Source organism: Grampus griseus (genome assembly GCF_964374135.1).
Source record: "Grampus griseus genome assembly, chromosome: 13".
NCBI lineage: Eukaryota > Metazoa > Chordata > Mammalia > Artiodactyla > Delphinidae > Grampus > Grampus griseus.
Genome location: NC_139007.1, coordinates 49233488 through 49258186, shown reverse-complemented (window position 1 = coordinate 49258186; position 24699 = coordinate 49233488). Strand labels below are relative to the sequence as shown.

The following is a 24699-nucleotide window of genomic DNA, read 5'->3' as shown; positions in this document are numbered from 1 at the left end:
AGGGTAGGAGTCAATAGGTGTTAGCTGTTTGAAGGAAAGATCATTGCAACACTTCAATACCATTCACGCAATTAAAACTTTTCAAGCTGCTTTCAGTTTCACTTCTATTATCTTTCTTTTATTGACCCCTTTCTCCTCCTACCCTTTTCTTCCTCCCACCTACACCCCTTTCAGCGAGCGCACCTGAAACTTCCTCTAGGAGCCCGGGCAGGTTGTCAAGCGGCCCTCCCTCCCATCTGGAAAGTCACGTCAACGTGCGGACGTCACGCGTAGCGGTGACGTCCCGCCGTCAAGTCCACCCGCAGAGCCTTTGGGATCTCTTTTTTGCTCTTAGTCGGTGCAGCTTGAATCCTCTTGGCCCGGAAGGGCGGCAGCGACGAGTTCCAAAGGCGGGACCTCGAGGATTCTTGTTTCCCCAACGCAAGGTAACTTGTTTTTCTGGACGACGCGCCGGCAGCCGAGGGCCCGCCCCTAAGCGCCTGCCGCGGTCTCCCGGGGAACGGCGCTGTGCGCCGGTGGGGGCTGGGTGGGGACGCGCTTGCGCAGGGCGCGGCATTTGCTGCGACCCTCAGCAAAGGGCATGGGCGTTTGATTCTGACAGGATGGCCCATGTCTCTGGCGAGGTCGAAGTGATGCTGCAGGCGATGCTGAGGCAGTTGTTCCAGAGCGTGAAGGAGAAAATCACGGGGGCTCCCTCCCTGGAGTGCGCCGAGGAGATCCTCTTACATCTGGAGGAAACTGATGAAAATTTTCACAAGTAAAATTCCTTTTGATTTCTTAAGCAAACAAACCAGCTGATCCAGAAAAGATCAAAACGTAGTTGGATAAAGAATGTTCACTTGGGGCTTCCTCGGTGGCGCAGTGGTTGAGAGTCCGCCTGCTCGATGCAGGGGACACGGGTTCGTGCCCCGGTCCGGGAAGATCCCACATGCCTCGGAGCGGCTGGGCCCGTGAGCCATGGCCGCTGAGCCTGCGCGTCCGGAGCCTGTGCTCCGCAACGGGAGAGGCCACAGCAGTGAGAGGCCCGCGTACCGCAAAAAAAGGAAAAAAAAAAAAAAAAAAGAATGTTCACTTGATTGTTGTCAAGTTGGAGGTTCATGATTTCCTTTATTTAATCAGATACCGAATTTATGTTATATTCTCGTTTTCCAAACCTTATGCTTCCTCTGTGTTTTTACTGACACAACCGACATATCCTAATTATTATTGTTTTTCTCCTGGGCAACATAGTAACATTAGTTGTAAATTATTCTTGTTCATTTGAGAATAATTCTATCATCCCAAGGGCTTTCTGTCACTATACCTCAAAAGCATTGAGTTCCCAAGATCCCTGTTGCTTTGCTGATCTGATCTTTCAGTGGCTGCACCAATTATGCATTTTGAGCACGACAGGAACACTCCAGAGAGATTAACTTCCTATGGAATAGCTTAAGTTCCTACAGAGGGATAAGGTGCATACTCAAATGCCTGTGATACATGTCAGGAGTATAAGTGCTATAGAAGTACAGAGTGCTCTGGGTTTGGGAGCAGTAGATAGGAAGTTTTACCGTAGGAAGATAGGAAGATTTACCATTTGAGGTAAATCTTGAAGGCTATGTTTCCCTAGAGACGTGTGTTTTTCTTTTGATTTGAGTCATGTGTAATTTAAATTAAGCCTCTCCATCGAAAAGTTTACTTCCAGGTGCCTCAATTTATTAGTAGTAGTAATGTTTTTTTTTTTTTTTTTTGCGGTACGCGGCCCTTTCACTGTTGTGGCCTCTCCTGTTGCGGGGCATGAAGCCGTGTCCCCTGCATCGGCAGGCGGACTCTCAACCACTGCGCCACCAGGGAAGCCCCAGTAATGATATTTTTAATTACGTGTTTGCCTTTCATTTTGATCTCATAGAAGATAACATTTAACAATTTTCTTGTTATGTTATCTTTACTGACTTTTGCATGCCCTGAAGTTCTTATCTGGAATTCCTACCTGCTTCATGTGTGGGCATCAGGGGAATCCTTGAACCCTTTAATATTCTGTACAAAAGTTTGTGTTTACTTGCAGTTTTATGGGGAGAGCATTACAGTTTTCACCAGATTCTCAAGGGAGTTTTAAGAGGTGTGGACGGAATTTTTTTGTTAATTAGTATTTCTGGTTATACATATGCTTTCTTTTGTATTTCCATGATTTTCCTGTTTATTCATTAAGTCCACTATTAAGAGCTGATATTGCATGATAATATTCTTTATTTTGGAGATACCAGAGACCAGCTTTTATTGGTTAGCTATTGATTTATTACTTAAACAGAGGAATATAGAAAAACTGCAACGTTCTCAAATTCAGTTTTGGTTGTTAATGTTTATTATACTCAGGTAATACTTATTTACCTCAAACAAATCCACATCAAGCATTAAATTTGGGGTTTAATTTCTGGTTTTTATTTCACATGTAAATACTTGTTTAAAATATTTTCAGATTATTGAATTTTTGCTAGGATCATATTCTGGGAATTTGTCCATTTAATCTAGATTTTCAAATTTATTTGTATAAAGATTTTTGTTAATATCCTATTACTTTTTAAATATTTCCAGTATCTATAATTGTCCCCTTTTTATTCTTTTTTTAAATTTATGCCTTTCCTCCTTTGTTCTCCATCTGTTCTGCTAGAGGTTTATCTAGACTAATTTTATTAGTCTTCAAAGAACTAGCTATTAACTTCAATTTTCCTTTCTATTATGTATTTATTTTATGGTTTTTAAAATTTCTGCTCTTCTTTTTTCCCTTCCTGGGACACTTTTTAAAATTTGTGATGAATGTTTAACTCACTTATTTGCAGCTTTTCTTCTTTTTTTAATGTAAACATTTAAGACTACACATTTGCCTATAAATATTGCTTTAGCTGTGTCAATTTTTAAATGCTTTTCAAGTTAAAGTTGGATCATTCTGGTTCCTTTCAGCAGTGTAATGACTATTGTGTTAATTTTAACTCTTCTTCAACAGTTTATTAGATAGATTAAAGGCCTGCCGATTAATTGCATGGTTAATATTTACTATTTAATAAAGAGATTTACTTGTGGCCTACCTAAAAAATCCCAGACACATTCAAATTATAAAAGTTTGTAGTCTTAAAAGTAAGATTTATAATTCTAAAAGTAGTTTGAGTAATTTTTAGTCTTAAAAATATAGATAATAAAATTCATGTGTTAGCTGCACTAGCCTGAGATCTGTGTCTTAGGAGGAGGGAACTCCTTATGAAGGAGGAAAGAGGAGGAGATGCTTGTGTTTGGTATTTTCATAGTATCTTACAGTCTCAGAGTTTGATGAGATCCTAACTGTCAGTCCAGGTACTCATATTTTCATTTGTCTTTCTATTCACTGACCTAACTCTCCTTGAACGCTAAATGTTCTTGAGTCACTTAGGTATATGTTGCTTCCCGAAGTGTTTCATACACCAGAATTATCTGTCATCCCATCTCCACTATCAGAACATTGGTTCTTTAAATCCACCCGATGTTGTCCTGGTATAATAGCAAGAAAAATAATCTTATTAAATAGTTTTATAGGGGAAACTGGTATCTCTAGGCTATTGGCATTTTTGTAAGAAGCTGGTTGTTAAAACAATTGAGTCCATGAATGATGGAATTTCAGGTAGTATAATAAAGTGGGGGAAGAAAGCAGTCATTTGGAGAGAAACCATAGTGTAGGCAGAATGGCCCTATCTGGGGATTTGCCCTATCTGGGGATTTGCCCCACAGTGCAGCTGCCCTAACCTATCTCTGCTTTCCATAGCCTCTTTTATTTATTTTTTTTACCCTAAACTGTACACTTTCTCTAAAAGATCCAAGCTTTCTTTCTTTTCTTTGAAAGTGGCAGCTAGGATTTGAGGCTTGCAGGAGGGGTGAGAGGTAGGGAAGAAGACAGTGCTTTCATTATGTGTCTGTGTATTGTATAAATTCTTACACTTAGACTGGCTTCCTTTAAAAAAAAAACAACAGCCCTGGTTTTCAGTCTTGGTTACACTAGGATTGATTGGAGTTTGTTTAAAAAAACACTGATGATGAACTTTAACCATAAGTGAATCCAAATTTCCTGGGGGGCTTGGCAGAGGGGGAGTGGTAGAGACTGGGCCTTAGTATTTTTGGAAAAACTCTCTAGGTGATTCTAATATGCAGCCAGGGTTGAGAACCACAGAGCTAGAAAATACTTACTTGCATTTCAATGAGAATTGCTATATACATATATATATATATATATATATATATATATATCTCATTAGGATTGCTAAGTATATAAATACTTAGCAACCCTAATGATTGTAACAGTCTCTAATGCAGAGGCTCTTCTTTGTAGCCCTCTAATCTGATATATTTTTGGTTTGATACAGAAGGAGCACAATTGTATTTATTGAATTGGGATTTTTTTTTTTTTTTTTACAGAAGAATCTACCAGTGACTTTCTAAATTAGTGAACTCTCTAGTATGTTTAATTAGTGAACTCTAGTATATTAGTGAACTTCAGTATGTTTAACTTCAAGAAAACATCCATTATGTAAAGTGTTATCCCTGCATAGAAGAAATCGCTAAGAATTATATGTATGCTTCCATAATTAATGAATGCATTTAGTAACTGTTTATCATGATTCAGAGACTTATTCTTTGACCTAAAAGATTGTAGGTAGTATAAAATACTCATTCTTTTTTTTTAACATAGCATTTTATACACTAATATATATAAAGTTAAGTTTATCATATAATAAGTCCTATAATCCTGAAATATAATCCATTTTAAGGATTCCAAATATCAGCATTATAATTCATAACTTAATAAGTTATCTTTTTAAAACATATTACTGATAATTTTTCTGTATATTATTGAAAAAGTTCTTTTTTAAATAGCTAAGAGGATGATTTCCTCAAACAAACTTGTATTAGATTTTTTATGTCCTTATACTGTAATAGTAATCTCTGTATATTTTGATATCAACATTTGAACATGTCAGAAGTTCATCATGGGAAAAAAATCCTTAAATTTTCCTAGGTAATAAAGGTGAGGAAAGAAGAATGGAAAACAGTGAATGTTCTTTTACTTAACTTAATAAAATTTTCCTGTGTAAATGTGAAAAATTTCATATTTGTCAGAAGTAAAGAAGAATGATCAGACACATTGCTGTGTATTTTACTTCTAGGATTTTTTTGGGTATTGCCATGAATTCAGATGGTAAAAGAACCAACACAAAATGAATTATCGGATGGGAATTTGAAGACGTGGATTACTCTTACCCACGGAGTAGAAGGGCCCACTTGAAGAAATACTATTTTCACTAATTTGGGATTGGAGACTCTCAGAGTTTTCCAATGATCAGTGAGTCAGTAGAGCATCCTAAGGTCATAGGCAGCCTGGTAGTCCTCCCATGATAGAGGACCTGACCTCTCAAGAGATCTTTTTTCTTAAAAGATTCATTTGAAAAGAGCAGTAACCCATTAAGGCAAGATTCAGACTTGGGGTCCTTGGGTTAATTTAACTTGGCAAATGAACCAAAACTTTAAAGCATTTTGAATGGGGTCTTCAGGGAGATGTTATTGTGGTCATAGGTCAAAGTGATGTCATTAAAAAAAAAAGTGTGTGGTTACTTAAGTTCCCAAAGAACAGATTTAAAAATGTTCCCAGCATATTTGTTATTTACATCTGATGCTAAATAGTGGGGATTTTAAAAATATGTCTTTTATTTTAGAATGATATTGTCTTAACTTTCTTGAATACATTTTGTTAATGGGCTTGCATTATACTTTCTTACTGCCTTTGTTATGAAAATATCATTTTTGTTACTTACAGATTGGGCTTTAAACAAAGCAAACACAAGAGTTATATTTCTCAGTTAAATATTCGTTTCTCCTAATTGTCTGATTTGTGGCACAGAGATAAGGCTGATGAAAGTAAGGGACTAGGGTAATACTGCCATTCCATAGTAGGTGTTGATGGTGGGATTCATCCTCAGAAAGGCTCTTCTTTCAATTTCAGGGAAATAACTCAGGCTTGCCCCACCTTCCATTTCTCACTGAATATCTCAGAGATGCCAAAGAAAACTGATGTGTCTGATTGACTAGCCTTGGGCAGGATTGTGAAGAGGATCAGAATTATTTTTAGGGACTTTTCGTCTCTCTCTTCACTTTCTTCCACATTCACTGTTCTCTTCTCTTTCCCAGTAGTAAGAGACTGGCTGTGAGATCACACTGGGCTGAAAGGGTTATCTGGATCCTTTTCATTTTCAAAGTCATTTCAAAGAAAGCAGTGATACCTTTATGATATCTTGGCTGTGTAAGTTTTCACCATTTTGTATAAAATATGCAAAGATTTGGTTTAGAAATACCCTAAACAAAAAAGTCAACATTTAAAATGGATGGATCTAATAAATTATAATATATAAACTCTAATGGAAAAGATTATGGAAGAGAATATACATGTATATGTATAACTGAATCATTTTGCAGTACACCAGAAACTAACACAGCATTGTAGGAATCTGCTGATCAGAGTTGTAAGACACTTAGGCTAGTTTAAAAGCTATCTGAATACAGAATCTGTATCTAGATCAGTGCTTCTCAGGTTATGGTACTAGGACCAGCAGCATTGGCATCAGCGTCAGCATCACCTGGGAACTTGTTAGAAATGCAAATTCTTGGGCCCACAGTATACCTGAATTGGACCTCTGAGAGTGGGGCCCAGCAATCTGTGTTTTAATAAGCCCTTCAGGTGATTCTTATCCATGTTATACTTTTTTAAAAAATTAATTAATTTATTTTTGGCTGCGTTGGGTCTTCGTTGCTGCACGAGGGCTCTCTCTAGTTGCGGTGAGCGGGGGCTACTCTTCGTTGCAGTGTGCGGCTTCTCATTGTGGTGGCTTCTCTTGTTGTGGAGCACAGGCTCTAGGCGCGCAGGCTTCACTTGTTGTGGCATGTGGGCTCAGTAGTTGTGGCTTATGGGCTCTAGAGCGCAAGCTCAGTAGTTGTGGCGCATGGGCTTAGTTGCTTCACCGCATATGGGATCTTCCCGGACCAGGGCTCGAACCCGTGTCCCCTGAATTGGTAGGCTTATTCATAACCACTGTGCCACCAGGGAAGCCCCATGTTATACTTTAAGAACCACTGATTTATAGGATGACCTAAGAGAGCCCTTGCAATTGTTTAGCTAAAGTTATGAAGATGTGAACATTAGTCTGATGGCAGTGGGAAAGGAAAGAGAAGTAGTGGAGGAAGAATTTACAGAATTACAGAGCTTGGTAACTAATTAGATCTGAGGTGTAATAGAGAAGATTGTTTGAGGCTATACACAGGTATCTGATTGAAGGATGGTACCATTAACAAAGATATATGTCAGAAGAGAACGTGGTTTGTGAGCGGATGGGTAGGATGATAAATTTGGTATTGACTGTGCTGATTGATACGGTGAAAAAAACATAAAGTAGCCTTGTCCAGTAGGTAGTTAATATATAGGCATACCTCGGAGATATTGCGTGTTTGGTTCCAGACCACTGCAATGAAGCAAATATTACAATAAAGCGAGTCACATGATTTTTTGGGGAGTTTCCTAGTGCATATAACAGCTATGTTTACACCATACTGTAATCTATTAAGTGTGCAATAACATTATGTAAAAAAAAGTACATACCGTAATTAAGAAATTCTTGATTGCTAAACATGCTAACCGTCATCTGAGCCTTCAGTAAGTTGTAGTAGTAACATCAAAGATCACTGATCACAGATTACTGTAACAAATATAATAATAATGAAAAAGTTTGAAATATTGTGAGAATTACCAAAATGCGACACAGAGACACAAAGTGAGTAAATGCTGTTGGTGCTGATAGACTTGCTCTGATGCAAGGTTGGCACAAAGCTTCGGTTTGTTAAAAACTCCCAATATCTGTGAAGCACAATAAAGTGCAATAAAACGAGGTATGCCTGTATAGGTCTAGATTCTGGGGAGACATTTTGGCTGATGAAAGAACTAAAGGAATCACCTGTTTGTGTTGAGTCTGAAGTTGACACTGTCAGAGTAGAGAATATCCTTCTTAATTTTGTTGTTTATAATAATTAAGTTTCTTGTCTATTGCCTCCTGAATTTAAAATAGTGGAATGAAGCAGACATGATCATTTCCAAGTTACAGATGGAAAAACAGACTTGTCCCAGGCCACTCCAGCTAGAGTGGTAGAGCTTGAGCTGACCTTCAGGCCGTTTTGACTCTGAGCCTGTACCTTTTCTATAATACTACATGGTTTCATGTCAAGTATCTCTGCTTGACTTTTGGAGCCTGCATCGTCTATGGCAGGCCTGCCACTTACATTACTGAAGCAGCCATGGAGATTCCAGGAAGCAGCAATGGGTTCAGAGTTGAGGAGAAACGGGTAGGGCAGGAAATCCAAATCAAAAGCAGTTAAAATTGAAAATGAGATCCTTTGGCTACCTGGGTAAAAGGTGGCTGTTCTTCAGAGGACATACAATCATTTAATAAATATTAAACTGAAGACTGTATGCTGGATACCATGATGGACTTATAATTATGTGAAGAAAATTATTCAGGCTCTCCTTGATGTCCTGTACTGCATATATGCAAGGCTCTTACACAGTGATATATTCAAACTACAAGTCTTGAACATAGTGGCATTTACAAAAATGGCCCGTCCTAAATTATCTTTGTCATTTAAGGGACCACAAAAACTTTTTAAACCTTTCTAAATCGTGATATTAATTATAATCATTGCTCTTTATTTTCAGTAAACATGTTTCATAATATAATTATCCACTTTTGGAACTCTTGCCCTCTCATATTTGCTTATTGTCTGAGTTTGCAAATGGATTTTAATGTTAGCATCAACCTAACAGTATGAAGAAGAAGGTCCAATGTATTGAATTGTCTGAGCGACTTCTTGTGAACATAGTCAGACAAAAGCTGATTAGGTGGAATTTAGGTCAGTTCAAAATGAACACAATTTACAAATGTACAAAAAACTCTTGACGATTGGAGCTTAACCTTTTCCTATTTATTCTTTTATAATTACTGTTATCTAGTGTGGTTTTCTTCATCAGCTTGAACAGTTGTGAAAATCTTTAACAACTGCTTTCCCTACCATTAAGCATCACACGTAAAAGATATGAGCATAAAAAAGAAGTGTGAAAAGACTCCTAACCCCCTAAAGTTTGTGCTGGTCCTGAAATTTGCCGTCTACTGTCATCATCTTTAAATGTGATCTTTTCCAAGTGTCTCAGAAAAAAACAACAAAATTCTAGATTAGCTATATGATTTGGGATGAATGACTAATTTAATCCTGGTTTAAGGTAAGAAATCTGATTATATGTTACAAATCTTTCTGTGCTAACATTTTTTCTGGGTATGGTTGATAAGTGAGTTCATGATATTTACTGCATTTATTTTTTAAATGTTTGTTTCAGCTATGAATTTGTGAAATACCTTAGACAGTATATATGTAATACTTTGGGATCTATGATTGAAGAAGAAATAGAAAAATGGACATCTGATCAGAATCAGGGTGAGGAATTTGGCTATGACACAGTGGTACAGCATGTTACTAAAAGAACTCAGGAATCTAAAGAGTGAGTATGCCCACAGTAATATTTTAAAGTAATTTTTCTCTCAACAGCGTTCCTTGAAAGCACCCTTAACCCATGTCCCCTACAGTCTTTTCACCTCATAGCAGCCAGAATGCTTCTTTAAACCAGTGATTCAGATCATGCCACTCTTCCACGCAACACTCTCTGAAGGCTTCTCATCTCATTCAAAATAAAATCCAGAGTTTCTTCTGTCGCCTACAAGGCCCACCATGAGCCTTCTGCTCCCTCTCCTACCTGATTTCTTATCATTTTCCCTCTTCCACTGCTCCAGCCACACTGGTCTTGTTTTTTCTCAAACAAGCCAAGCAAAGTCCTCCCTCAGGGCTCTTTGTATTTATGTTGCTTCTGCTACCTAGAATGTCCTTTCCCTAAATATTTGTGTCGCTTACTCCTTCACTTTTCACTTTTTTAAAATAGACTTTATTTTTAGAGCAATTTTTGGCTCACAGCAAAACTGAGCAGAAGGTACAGAGATTTCCCATATACCTCCTGCTACTACACATATATAGACTTCCCCATTATCAACATTCTGCACCAGAGTGGTACAAATTTTTTTTTTTGTGGGGAGGGGCTGCACTACACAGCTTATGGGACATTTGTTTCAATTAAGGAACCTACATTGACACATCTTTATTACCCAGAGTCCATAGTTTACATTATAGCTTACTCTTGGCATTGTGCATTCTGTGGTTTTGGACAAATTTATAATGACATGTTTTCACCATTATAATATCATATAGAGTAGTTTCACTGCCCTAAAATCCTCTGTGCTCTGCTTGTTCATCCTTCCCCCTCCCTACCCCTGGCAGTCACTGATCTTTTTACTGTCTCCATAGTTTTGCCTTTTCCAGAATGTCATACAGTATGACATATGTCATACATACTATACAGTATGTAGCATTTCAGATTGGGTTCTTTTAGTTAATAAAATGCATTTAAGTAGCACAGGGAATTATATTCAATGTCTTGTAATAACCTATAGTGGAAAAGAATCTGAAAAAGAATATATATATATGTACATATATATGTATAACTGAATCACTTTGTTGTACACCTGAAACATTGTAAATCAACTACACTTCAATTAAAAAAACATTTAAGTTTCTTCCATGGAAACTTTTCATGGCTTGATAGTTCATTTCTTTCTAGCCCTAAATAAATTCGATTGTTTGAATGTATCAGACATCTTGCTTGCTTCCAAGTTTTGGCAGTTATGAATACAGCTGCTATAAACATCGTGTGCGGGGTTTTAGGAGCATGATTGGGTCACATTGTAAGATTGTGTTTAGTTTTGTAAGAAATTGCCCAGTTGTCTTCCAAAGTGGCTGTACCATTTTGCATTTTCATCAACAATATATGAAAGTTCTTGTTCCACTTACTTGTCAGAATTTGATGTCAGTATTACAGATTTTGGCTATTCTAATAGGTGTGTAATGGTATATCATTGTTGTTTTAGTTTGCATTTGCCTAATGACATATGATGTGGAGCATCTTTTCATATGCTTATTTGTCATCTGTTTATCTTCTTCGGTGAGGTTATCTGTTAAGAACTTTGGGTCATTTTTTAATCATGTTGTTTTCTTATTGTTGAGTTTTAAGAGTTTTTGTATGTTTTGGATAACAGTCCTTTGTCAGGTATGTCTTTTGCAAATATTTTCTCCTAGTCTGTGGCTTGTCTTTTCATTCTCTTAACAGTGTCTTTTGCAGATCAGAAATTTTTAATTTTAATGAAGTATCTTTCGTGTCATGCCAAATCCAAGGTCATCTACATTTTCTCCTATGTTATTTTCTAGTAGGTATATAGTTTTGCATTTTATATTAAGGTCTGTGATCCAGTCTCAGTTAATTTTTGTGCAGGTATAAGGTACATATATAATTCATTTTTTTTGCATGTTGATGTCCAGTTGTTCCAGCACCATTTGTTGAAAACACTATCTTTGTTCCATTATATTGCCTTTGCTTCTTTGTTAAAGATCAGTTGACTATATTTGAGGGTATTTCTGGGCTCTCTATTCTGTTCCACAGATCTATTTGTCTTTTCTTTGGCCGATACCACACTGTCTTGATTACTGTAGGTTTATAGTAAGTCTTGAAGTTGGGTAGTGTCAGTCCTCTAACTTTGTTCTTCTCCTGCAGTAGTGTGCTGGGTATTCTGGGTTTTTTGTCTCTCCATATAAACTTTAGAATAATTTTGTTGATATCTACAAAATGCTTCCTGGGATTTTGATTTAGATTGTGTTGAATCTGTACATCAAGTTGAGAAGAATTGAGTCTTCTTAATCCTTGAACATGGACTGTCTCTCTATTTATTTAGTTCTTCTTTAATTTCTTTCAATAGAGTTTTATAGTTTTCCTTATATAAATCTTGTATATATTTGTTAGATTTATACCTAAGTGTTTAATTTTGGGGGGTGCTGATATAAATGGTATTATGTTTTTAATTCCAAATTCCACTTGTCCATTGCTGGTATGTGGGAGAGTGATTGACTTCTGTATATTAACCTTGTATCCTGCAACCTTGCTATAATCACTTAGTTGTCCTAGGAGTTTTTTGGTTAATTCTTTCAGATTTTCTGCATAGATGATTATGTCTTCTGCAAACAGTTTATTCTTCCTTCCCAATCTGTTTGCCTTTTATTTCCTTTTCTTGTCTTATTGCATTAATTAGGATTTCCAGTAGGATGTTGAAAATCAATGGGGAGAGGGGACATCCTTGTCTTGTTCCTAATGCTTCTTCACTCTTTTTAGGTCTCAGCCACTCTGAGTTCTTGAGCAGTGAGATAGCATGACAAAATGCCTGACTCTCACTCAGAAAACAGTTTAATACAGAGCAGTAATTGAGATGAAAGAAGATTTGAAATTTCCTTCTCATGTTTAAACTCAGCTACTTAGGTATTTCTCACTTTAATTATCTTTCAACACTGGCATATGATTGATGATTGAAGGTCTGGTTCTCCCCCCCATCCCCTCTTGCCCCACATGAAATGTAACATAACAGAAGACTCTTTAGGGCTATAAAGGGCAGAATGGGCAAGTAGAGAGCATAAATTTCTATTTTCTTCTTAATTCATACTTATTAGTGTAGCTCTATTTAGTTTCTAATTCTTAGGGTAGGTAGCATGTTAATGTTATCTAATGTTAAAAATTGCTTTTTGAAGCTAGATTGCAATGATTTTTTATTCTGATAAAAATTTTGCATAATTTTTATGCACAGTAAAACTTTAAAAATTTGGACCCCCAAAATTTATTTTTGGTGATGATTTGGACACATGACATTTGCTTTGTTAATTCTAGACTGTGGACTTGGATTTATGTGATGTTTTTAAGTGCCTTTGGCATCTGGTTTCTCTCCATGCTGGACCATCATGGTTGCTTCCTATTGCAGTTTGTAGGCAGGTGCTGAAGCTTGAGATATAGCCCCTCTTTCAAGTAGTAGAAAAATTGAAATATATACCTGAGCTTATATTACCTATTATATTTTAAAATTTTTATTTGATTTATTTTGAAATTGTTAAACATTTCTTTATGATGTTGGATGAGACCTCTTTCCCCTTGTGACAACTGATTGTTTAAACATGTTATGAACAAAGTGACAGTGTGCAGCTATTAATAAATTTAGCAAGTTCTAACCACAATATATATTAAGTTAAAAGCCATGGAGATCAAGATTTCTTATTTACTGATTTGATGAAAAAACAAAACTAGAGCCACTTCCATCTTTGGATAATACAGTATCCCTGCTTTCCTACAGGGGGATACATTCTAAGACCCCAGTGGATACTTAAAACCATGGATAGTACTAAATCCTATGTGTTTTCCTGTACATAGATAACTATGGTAAAGTTTAATTTATAAATTAGGCATAGTAAGAGAATATCTGAATTGCTAACATCACTACTCTTTGCGATTTGGGTCCATTGTTAAGTAAAATGAGGATGGCTTGACCACAAGCACTGGGATACCTTGACCAGTAGAGCTGATAAGCCAGATGGCTGCTAAGTGACTAATAGGCGGGACTGAATAAAGGGATGATTCACATGCTGGGCAGCTGGATGGCTCGAGATTTCATCACCTACTCAGAACAGCAGACAATTTAAATCTTATGAATTGTTTATTTCTGGAATTTTCCATTTAATATTTTCAGACCACGGTTGACTGTGGGTGACTGAAACTGTGGAAAGCGAAACCACAGATAAGGAGGGACTACTTTATTATAATTAGTAGTCTATTTCTGACAGTATCATTAAGCTTATTCTAAAAGGGGGACTAAAACTCTTCATTAGTCAGAAAATGAAAGCTTTTTAATGCTAAAAGCAAAGTTTTACATGGGATTGTTAGGAAATTACTTTTTGTCTCTGGGTAAGACATTTAATTTTCTTGTGTTTTAGTTCATTCATGTGTAAAAATTAATACAACAATAATTACCTCAAAAAGATTTTAAATGTCTTAATGAATGTCTTCTGCTTTGTGAATCATGGATGAAGGATTTTAAGTTGTACAGAGTCTTATTTTCTTTCTTTTTGTGTGTGATTCTTTAGAAACTACTTAGGGCTAATGTGTCAACAGTACATTTATTAAAAACATTTTTACTGTAATACTTCAAATTGCTTTCCTAATTACACATTTTGATATTTATTTTTTAAATAGAGGTTTGTACATGAAACAGCTCATTTGTAGCATCTGTCATACATTCTCATATATATTAAGTGGAAGTACTCGCAATGTGTATTTTCATTGTTAATTGGTATGGGTTTTTTCACTACCTCTTAGAGCTTTTTCTTATTTTAACTTCTTGGAGTATGAAGGAATCTTCTCAATGGTGTCCATATTCTCTCCTTGGCTTTTTCAAATCTGCAGTTGCTACTGAGTTCTAGTTTATTTAACTCTTGATATTCAGGGCCTTACTCTCTAGTTTTTTGTTTTTTTAAGTATTATTCTTTTATCTACCTTTAGCTCGTTTGCTGATATTTCTTGCAGAAGAATTAATGTTTGTGGTTTCAAGAAATTTATGTTTTCTGGAGGAAGTATTTCTAAAATGAAACTTACAGATTTTCTATGGATTTTAATAACCCTTACTCTTATCCTGTAAATCATTGAGATTTACATTTTTTTTAACTTTTTATTTTATACTGGAGTATAGTTGATTAACAATGTTGTGATAGTTTCAGGTGTACAGCAAAGTGATTCAGTTATACATATACATGTATCTATTCTTTTTCAAATTCTTTTCCCATTTAGGTTGTTACATAATATTGAGCAGAGTTCCCTGTATATACAGTAGATCCTTGTTGGTTATCCATTGTAAGTATAGCAGTGTGTACATGTCAATCCCAAACTGCCTAACTGTCCCTTCCCCCCACCCTTCCCCCTGAGATTTACTTTTATATTCCTTTATTAAATCACTGTATTGTAAATTTTAAGGGGACAGGAGTTTATGTTCGTCACATGGCTATACCTAACTGGAACGGAGTCTGGGGAGTGTAGTTTACTCCTATTCCCAGCTATAATCCAATTACTATGGAAGGGGAGAGCAGCTCTGGTGGATAGCTGTTGATTGCTACTGGGGCATCATTATACTTCCCTGTTTCTTGGTGCTCAGAATGTGTAGAGGAGGAGCCTGGGGCCTCCTCACTCGGTTCCTACATGTACTTCACCAGTTAGTCTAATGAGTGTATTAGGATTCAATTCCTTCTTGCTTTTTTAAAAAAATTTTTTATTTTATATTGGATTATAGTTGATTAACAATGTTGTGTTACCCTTCTTGCTCTTTATATCCCTTTACTTTAAACTTGAATTTTCCCTGGACTGTTTCTCACCTCTATAGCGGTTCTTTTCTGTATGTGTTTTCCCTCTGTATCATTCCTAATCTATTCTAATTTTCTTTTAATATTTTTGTGTTTTCTCAAAATTTCTGGGACTTTAAAAATATGTACATATACAGCTATATGTATTATATTCAATTTACTTATAGTTATATAATATATAAATTATATATTGTTAAATAATATTAAATATATAATGTGTTTTAAATTACATATAGAAATCACATATATTTAATAACAATGTATATAATATATAATTTAAAATATATTTTAAAATTTCTTTAAAGTTCATTTTGTTTTTATTTTTTAAATTAAGTAATTTATTTTGGCTGCTCTGGGTCTTTGTTGCAGTGCATGGGCTTCTTTAGTTGTGGCATGTGGGCTCTAGAGCACGCAGGCTCAGTAGTTGTGGCACATGGGCTCTCTAGTTGCGGTGCATGGGTTCTAGAGCATGCAAGCTCAGTAGTTGTGGTATGTGGAATCTTAGTTCCCTGACCAGGGATTGAACCTGAGCCCCCCTGCATTGGGAGCATGGAGTCTTAACCACTGGACCACCAGGGAAGTCCCAAAAAATTTCTTTAAACTTTAAAAACTCAGTCCACTATTTTTAGCCAAATCCCCCAGCATGATTTTATTACTTCTATGAGAGAAGTATCCTTTCTCTGATTTATGTAGTTAATATGATGCATTAACCAGAAATATAAAGAAAGGGAAGTTTCTGTGCTTATTTTCTAGTGTATTTCCAGTGTTATAATGATAAACAATAAACATACATATTATCATGCTTTATATTTACAAAGAACTTTCAGATATATATTCTCATTTATTTCTTGCTATGGCTATGTGAATTAGATCAGCTAGATTGTATTTTTCTTTTAATTTGAAGATCTAAATGGCTTTATTCAGTAATTTATAAATTGGGCAGCATCCCATCTAGTAAATAGAAGAGTGCTCCTAGATTGTATTCTTTTTATCTCATATATAGTTGAGGAAAAATAGACTTATTTATAATGACAGAGCTTGTATGTAAAGTAGTCAGGTTTCTAATCTAGGTTTTCTGATTCCAAATTTAGTACTTTATTCACTATGTTTATTTAAATCTTCATGCCTTTTTATTTTAAATATAGAAATTTCAATAGTTCACATCTCATATTCCTCATTTGTAAAATAAAGGGTAGACTAGATTATTTTTGTTTCCATCTAGCTCTAAAATTCTATTTGTTGGGTTTTGGAGGATCTCAGTCTAATGTTAGTATGGATGCTTGAGAGTTTGCACTTAATAAATGGAGAAATTTATTATAAGTTTTTAAAATATATGTATATTTAGACCCACTAGAGCTGAAAGGGATCTTAGAAATTATCCAGTTCAAACTTCTACTAATTTCAGGAATCCTTTTCTTAACATCTCTGACAATGGGTTCTCTAGCCTCTGTTTGAAAGGACCCACTGATCTCTTAATACTTATTTAGGTCTCAATTGTGGTGATGGATGTCTATACACATAAATTATAGGCAGGAGAGAAGGGAAGCAAAGAAAATAGAGGAAGGGAGGATAGAGAAAGAGAAATTAATAAAAGGAATAAAAGTGATGTGTAAAGTAGGCTGGGTTTTGGTAGTTTGATATTAATAGTTGACTTTGTTACTAATAACTGGAATCTATGCCATTGGAACATCTTGCCTTGGATTCTTTTAATTTTACTGCCTTGGTTCATGTAACCAGATGGAAAAACTTGGGAAATAACACATTTTAGATTCCCTATTAATTTTTTTTTCCTGTTGTGTGGATTCTGTTGTGCCATTTATTCTTTCAGAAAAACTGTCTTTTCTCTTTAGAATTGTTTGTTAAAGGGACTTTACAAGAAAAAAAATAATCAGGTAGTTTAATTTAGTTGAATGTTTTAATCTGTGCTAATAGCCATTCTCTTACAAAGATTGCTTTGAATTAAAGATACAAAGAAATGATGCATTCCCTGAAGAACATCATGATGATAGTGGTGGATTCTATGATCAACAAGTTTGAAGAAGATGAAATGCAAAGTCAAGAAAGGCAGAAAAAAATCCAAAAGGAGAAAAGCAATAGTTACTGCACAGACAATTGCTCTGATAGTGATTCGTCATTCGGTCAGGTATGTTGTTTAGTTTTGCATTTATGTCTTGAAATGGTGTTTAATAATCATTACCTTCAATACATTCTTTATTAGCTAGACTTTTTTCCACTTTCTAGTTTTAAGATTCAGAAGGATAATAAACAATAACATAATCTAATATTAAAGATTTAGTCCATGAAATAACGTCTTCTAGAATTATATGTTCAGTGAATTATATCTGAACAGTTATTAATGAGGTAAGGAAATAAACTAGTGGATTTTGGATTAAAAAATAATAACACTTGAAACAAATCTGCTTAGACTTTAGTTAAAGATCTTATTCCCAATTAATCCTTATTAATCAAAATTTAACTACATTATAGATGAATATGGAGATAAAACATTTCCCTTATTTATCTTCTGTGAAGGTTGCTGTGAATTGTTAGTTTTAAGTTTTTTTTTTATGTCAAAAGATTTGAGGTTTTATATTTTATCTTTCCAGGTTATTGGAATCCTTGTCTTTTGGCTTCAGCAGAGCTAAGGGAAAGGCCAATGTCTAGATTAGTCCTAATAGAAGACAAAGGAAACTAGATAGAGTAGAGCCCATGCATGCACCATGAAATTCCACATAGAAAATTTCAAGCCAAATGGAATCTGTTTGACCTTCGTGTGAATCCTACCTGCTATTTTTAGTGAAACATTTTCACCTAATTAGTTCTAACATAGGGACATAACTATAATGTAGATCCTAAACGTATAGCAAAAAGGGATTTGTGGAGTTTGGGTGAAACCTGAAATACGTGTGTGTATTAGTCACAGTTGAGACTGCACTTTTGAAGGAAAAATGGTTTTGGAATTAGTCAAAGCGGAATGTAAAAGTTATCACTGCATCATTTAGCAGGAGATATTGTGCTGAGTTTTAAATTTTACAAGTCAGGTTAATTATCTGATGTGAGGAAGGAAGTGACAAAGATTGTGAATTTTCTTCATGTTTTGGCTCTTAATCGTCCCTTGTTGATGTACTCTTTGGAAGAAGCTGGGCTGTAGAAATTTTAGTTCAGCTTAATACAATCAGATGGCTTATTCAGTAGGTTTACTGAACTGCTTCTTCAGATCAAGGACTCTCTGGAAATGAAAGGCACAGAAAACCCAACTTTAGGACTCTGAGGGATCATAAGATTATACTTTCTTAGTTATTTGATGAACCATGTATATACACTGAAATCGAACCACAAGAGAAAAAAAGTGGAGCACTGTTAATTTGTTCTAAGAAGTACAAGTATTCAGATCTCAATAGGATTGATTGAGTAGCTGGCAGTTAAGAGGTGCTAGCTAAGCACCAACTTATTTCCAGTCATAGAATCATAGATTTTTGAAGAAATTCACAGCATTGGTAGAAATGGAGTCATACTTTCAGAAGATATTCTTGTTTTTTATTTTGTTTTGATTCTTGAGAAGGATCATGCTCTGAGTTTATATGGCTTCCTTTGGAATGTCCACGGGGTATATCTGCATTTTCAAGTGCCTGCCTTATGAATATGACCTTGTGTCAGAAGCGACTAATTGAATTGAAAGTGAAGTATGCCCACCAACAAGGTGTGGGATCCCTGGGCCTTTGGAAAAAAGCAGATGAATGCCAGAACTGTCCTGAAAGCTCTTTCAGTGTGGCCAGACTCTAAGATGTTTGGGTATGCTTTTGTTTAGTGAAAAAAGACTCTCTTGCATGTAACTGACCGAAGAGAGGCTGAATTAATAGGTTCAGAATTGAAAGGATCCCTGAAAATATATCATTCATTCCATTAAATATTGATGTTATTATTGATGCCTTCAAAATTGATGTTACTTGCATCGGGCTTTAAAAAAACTGAATTGTTCTATGAATAGCATTCAGTAAACAATTTTGATGCTGCTGTTTTGATATTAGAACACTTGTATTTTGTGAATAGAGTAGGCTTTATTTCATTGCTATTTTAAACATTGCGTCCTGATTGTATATGGATTTCTGACCCAGTATTGAAAAACTTTGGACATTACTGCCTTGGAGACTGTTTGTGTAAGTTTGAGCATATGAAAGAATAAAGTTGGCTGATTTTTACTATAGTTGTGAGCAGAGCATTCACTGAAAGCATTTGGCACTGTGATTAAACCTGGAAAAAGTCTGCAAAATAATGCTAGAAAGATAAAAATAATAATATTAGATATCTGTTATTGAGATTGCTGCCATATGTTGGTCCCTTTGCTTGGCTTTATATTCACTATAGGTGTTACCAGCCTACTTTACAGGAAAAAGCGAGGCTTATAATAATAGGTAAAACTTGTGTTACTCCTTAGGATTCCACTGTGAATTTAAGCCTGGTCTCTTACCCTTGATAGTCTGTTCTCTTTGTTCTGTGCTGCACTACCTGGAGACTTCTTGGGTTCAAATCTTTGTTCTACCACTAACTAGCTGTGTGACCTTAGACAAGTGTCTTAACTTCCCTGACGTAGTGTTTTTCATTTTAAAATGGGAATGATAATACCACTTACCTCATCCTGCTGTTGAGAAGATTAACTGATTTAATAATTGCTGCTGCTCTGTATGTGTTAGCTTTTATTATTGTTGCTATTTCTTGAAGGATATGCTGAAATGGATACCATTGAGAGACATACTCAAATAGAAAATTTCCCAGCTCTAGTCCTGTATGGTTTCTAACTGAGCTTCTATGGGTCATTTTCTACTGCTGGAAGATTAGAGGATTACCTCTAATTAAGCTTTCAGTTGTAATATGGCACAGGCATTACATTATGCTTTTTTGTAGTGTGCAAACTATCGATATTTTACTACGTTCTAAGGGAACCCCAAGATGTACCCTTTGTATGGAGAAGGTGAGTTTAGGATAACAGTCACCAGCTGTTCTTTCATGATGTGAACCTATTTAAGGAATTTATTGTTTCTTTACTTTCATGGTAACCTCCCCATGAAGCCCATCCTTTGGTACCTATGGCAGGCAGAATAACAGCCCTTTCACAGACATCCATGTCTTAATGCCCAGAACCTGTGAACCTGTTACCGTACATGGGCCAGGGGACTTTGTTAGTGTGATTAATTTAAGGATCTTCAGATGGGGAGATTATTCTGGATTATCCAGGTGAGCCTAATGTAATCACAAGCATCCTTATAAGAGAGACTCAGGAGGGTCAGAGGCAGAGAAGATGCTGTGCAGGCTGAAGTAGATGTCAGAGTGGCTGCCAATGTATTCTGACCTCTAGAACTGTAAGATAATAAATTTGTGTTTCTTTAAGTCACTAAGTTTATGGTAACTTGTTACAGTAGCAGTGAGGAAACTAATATCTTGCCATTGTTGCTACTTGTTCACCTGAAGGCCAGGATCTTTTCTGTTATTTACTTCCTGGAAAAGAAGCTTTGTGTTTGAACTGCCTCCTGGGAACAATTTGAATTCCATCTTGTTGCTAGGTTTTGAATTCTTCCAGTAAGACTTTTCTTGAGTAGCTTTTTCCTTTTATTGAGTTTGAGGCCTTTCCCCTGTCTCTGAGTATGTGCTGTGCTATCAACCACTCTAATTTACATTTTACCCTAACTTCTCAAATCTTAGAATATCTTGAGTTCAACCCCTTTTCTGGCCTCTCCTAAAATCTTTAAAGTTTTTACAGTGCTCTTTTTGGTGAGGAATTCTGCTTTTGAGGATGTCATACTACTGCTGAGGAATTACAAGATTCTCATCTCTTGTTCAGCAACATCGGCCAGAACAGTAGGATAGCCACAGCCCAAACTACTATTCAGAACATCTCGAGCTACCCTTAATTGATAAGACTTTTATTATTATTATTTGTCTTATAAACAGAAAAAGATAGGAACCTAAAATCCTAAAAATGTAGAAGGGAAAGGGAAAGGCAGCTGAGAGTAGGGGAAAAAACACGGTGATATTGATAATGCAGCTGCCTAGAGTTAAGCTTGAGGCAGGGGGCTGGTTTGGGAGAAGAACTGGGTAGGTGCAGGTGTGAGCTTTCTTTGCTTGCTTGTTTAATAGTAATGTCTTGAGACAATTTGACACCAGAAAAACTAATTTCTCTGATTAACAATGCTAATATCTTTATGAATACCTAAGTTTCTTTATACTTTTAAATATTAATAGATTTTTGTTATTATTTCTCAATGGTAGCACTTTTAAAGAAAAGTGCAGAAGTTCTTTTTTTGTTAAAACATTATTTAAACATCTAGGAAATTAAGAACTTTATCATTTGAAAATATTTTTAAAACCTTATTTTTGTTTTGAATTAATAACTTTGTTCTGTATTTAAGGCTTAATGAAGAGTGGGCTCATAATTTTTTTTTTTTTTTTTTTGCGGTACGTGGGCCTCTCACTGTTGTGGCCTCTCCCGTTGCGGAGCACAGGCTCCGGACACGCAGGCTCAGCGGCCATGGCTCACGGGCCCAGCCGCTCCGCGGCATGTGGGATCTTCCCGGACCGGGGCACGAACCCGTGTCCCCTGCATCAGCAGGCGGACTCTCAACCACTGCGCCACCAGGGAAGCCCGGGCTCATAATTTTAAGAAGTTTTAGATGCACTACAATTAAAAAAAACTATTCTGCATGAAGCTAACTCATTCTGAATCTTGGAAACAAGTCAAACTCTGGCTGTGCCATTGATGAGCTGTGGGCTTTGTCTTCTTAACCTCTTTCAGTGCCTCAATTTTCTTAACTGTTATAGAGGAGATAGTAATAGTATTTACTCTTATAATGTTGCCTTGCAGATTTAATATATGTAAAGCATTTTGAACAGTACTTGGCTCATATTAAGCTCTTATATAAATGTTTGCTGTTATCATTGTCATCATCACTGGGTGGTGGTTCTTTTTCTTTTGTAAGAACAGGAAAGAAATCATTGTACAGTTACACATACTAAAGCCTAAAGAATCATTAGGTTTAATATTTTTATATTTCCCATAGCTCTTTGAACAACAGTAATAGTTGTCTTTCTTTGACTAGCTGTATTTCAATGGTTTATATAGTTTACAAACCAAATATTTAAAATAGAGATTTCTAGAGTAATTTGAGGGTGGTATGATTTTTGAACTTAAAGTGTAGTTATTGACTAATGTGAATATTCTCCAATATATGTTGTAATAAAGTGAATATATCTCTTTAAAACAACAAAAGTTACAGAATGCATCTTATGTTCACTATCTTTAGGTATACTGAATTTTACAGAAATGTATACAAATCTTATTTTAGCATCTGAAGACCTTTAATTAGGATCCTTATGATCATACAGTAGGACCAAAATCCATCTTAGATTATCAACCTATTCTACTTCTTACTCTTTTCCCTGTAGCATTTGCTCAGAAATTATTTGCTTGGTTTATACTCTCACACATGTAAATATGTCTAAAAATGTTTTCCTTTTGGAATTATCTACCTGTATTGATATCAGCAACAGGTCTCTTTTGCGTTGCTTTACCAATCAAGTTGGCAGACACTGCTCCCCTTAGGAATTTTTAATCTAACAATTTCAGCTGTTCTAAATATTTCTAACTCTGTTGTAGTCAATGGAACACGTTATCTACATGTTCCAGTTAAGTATCAATAAATTATTATAGTTAGTTGCAATGGAAATTTGTCCATCCAGTGATACACAATAACACACAGAAATGTTAAAAACCTATATAGGTAACCTTTAAGGTAGGTATTAGACTTATTCTCATTTCTAGTGTAGTATGTATTTCATTGCTTAAGTAACATTTTAAGAGTAATTTGTACTATGTTTAAGAAGACAAAGGAATCTTATAGGGTACTAAGCATATTAATGAGTCTCCTCCAATCAGATAACTACTAAAGGCTATGCTTTTCTAATATGCATTATTACCTGAGAGGAAAGGCAAACATGGTAGAATTAAGGGACTTCAACTGTTTGGATACATATTCAACCAACAGATATGTATTGGACATATGCTGTGTACAGTATCTTGTGCCAGGCACTATAAAATTGCAAAGATGAATCAGATATACATTATTTTTTCATGGAGCTTACTTGAGAGTAAAGAGATAGGATATGTACATAAATAACCAAGTTGCAAGTAGAAGTAATGTGTCATGGGAATTCAAAGACCAGCCCTTATAACCAAGAATATCCAAGAGCTATAGAGGAAAGTATTTCAGACAAGGGAAAGTTCAAAATTTCTGCATCAACAAAGAATGTGGCATACCTGGGAAGCTCTGAGTAGTTTATGTGAAGGGTTAGGACAGAGTTTGCAAGGAGTAAATTGGAAGGTTAGATTAAGGGCAGTTTATGGAGTAAGGGTAAGGATTATATCTTAATCATTATTTATTGTTTCTAGCTATAAAATCATAGTGCCTGGTAACATAGTAGGTGTCTGACACATAGTAGATGCCGAATAAATATTTGAGGAATAAATGGATGCATTCAAAAGCTAAATTTAATTGTTTTGTAATTTGAGAGAAATCATTTTAGGTTTCTTAACAGGAAAATGTGTGTCAGACTTACCTAACAGTTGTATACAGAAGGGCATGGGAAGGGGAGAAAGTGGAGGTAGGGAGATAAGTTAGAAGGCTATCATGGTAGTTAAGTAAAAAGTAATGAGGACCTGAACTGAGGAGGCTTTGTAGGAATAGAGACTGATGTGAAATTATTGCAGAAGTAGGATCATTAAGCTTGATTTTTGATATGTTTTGGAGAGAGTAGTGCAAAGTGGAAGTAGAAGTTAAAGGTCTAGTTATGTTTTTTTTAAGCCAAAGTAGCTGGGAGACTATGATGTTATGAACCAAGTCTGGAATTAGGGAGGAATTAGATGTGGAGAAGAATGTGGTGGGTTCTTCTTTTATTCTTTTTTGTTGTTGTTGGGTATACATATTGAATTTGAGACACCAGTAAGGTATCCCAGTGGTGTAGCAGGTAGTTGAACATGCAGGATTCATTTGGTAGAAATGTTGAGGATAACAACGTGAGTCATTTGTGCAGAGATGTTGCTACTTAAGCCACCTAAGTAAGCAAGATCTTAGGAAATGCATTTCAGAGGGCAGACAGAAATGGAAGAATGGGTTAGACAGGGTACCAAACCATATTGCACTGGGTAGGAGGTTAAGGGGGGATGAAGGCTAGAGGGAAGTCAAATAAGATAAGGACTAAGAAAAGATCTTTGGATTTGGTGGTTAACTGTTCACCACAGAA

The 24699-nt window shown here is 35.7% G+C and overlaps 1 protein-coding gene across 1 annotated transcript in view; it reads left to right on the top strand.

The window, feature by feature from the left end:
* Window positions 1-349: 349 nt before the first annotated feature.
* Window positions 350-24699, top strand: part of TBC1D32 (TBC1 domain family member 32) — a 184002-nt gene continuing 159652 nt past the window's right edge. The window contains exons 1-4 of the mRNA XM_082669226.1: window positions 350-425; window positions 602-757; window positions 9425-9586; window positions 17374-17551. Of these exons, the coding sequence (XP_082525352.1) occupies window positions 603-757; window positions 9425-9586; window positions 17374-17551 (495 nt within the window). The 5' untranslated portion in view covers window positions 350-425; window position 602. The remainder of the gene's footprint in view (window positions 426-601; window positions 758-9424; window positions 9587-17373; window positions 17552-24699) is intronic.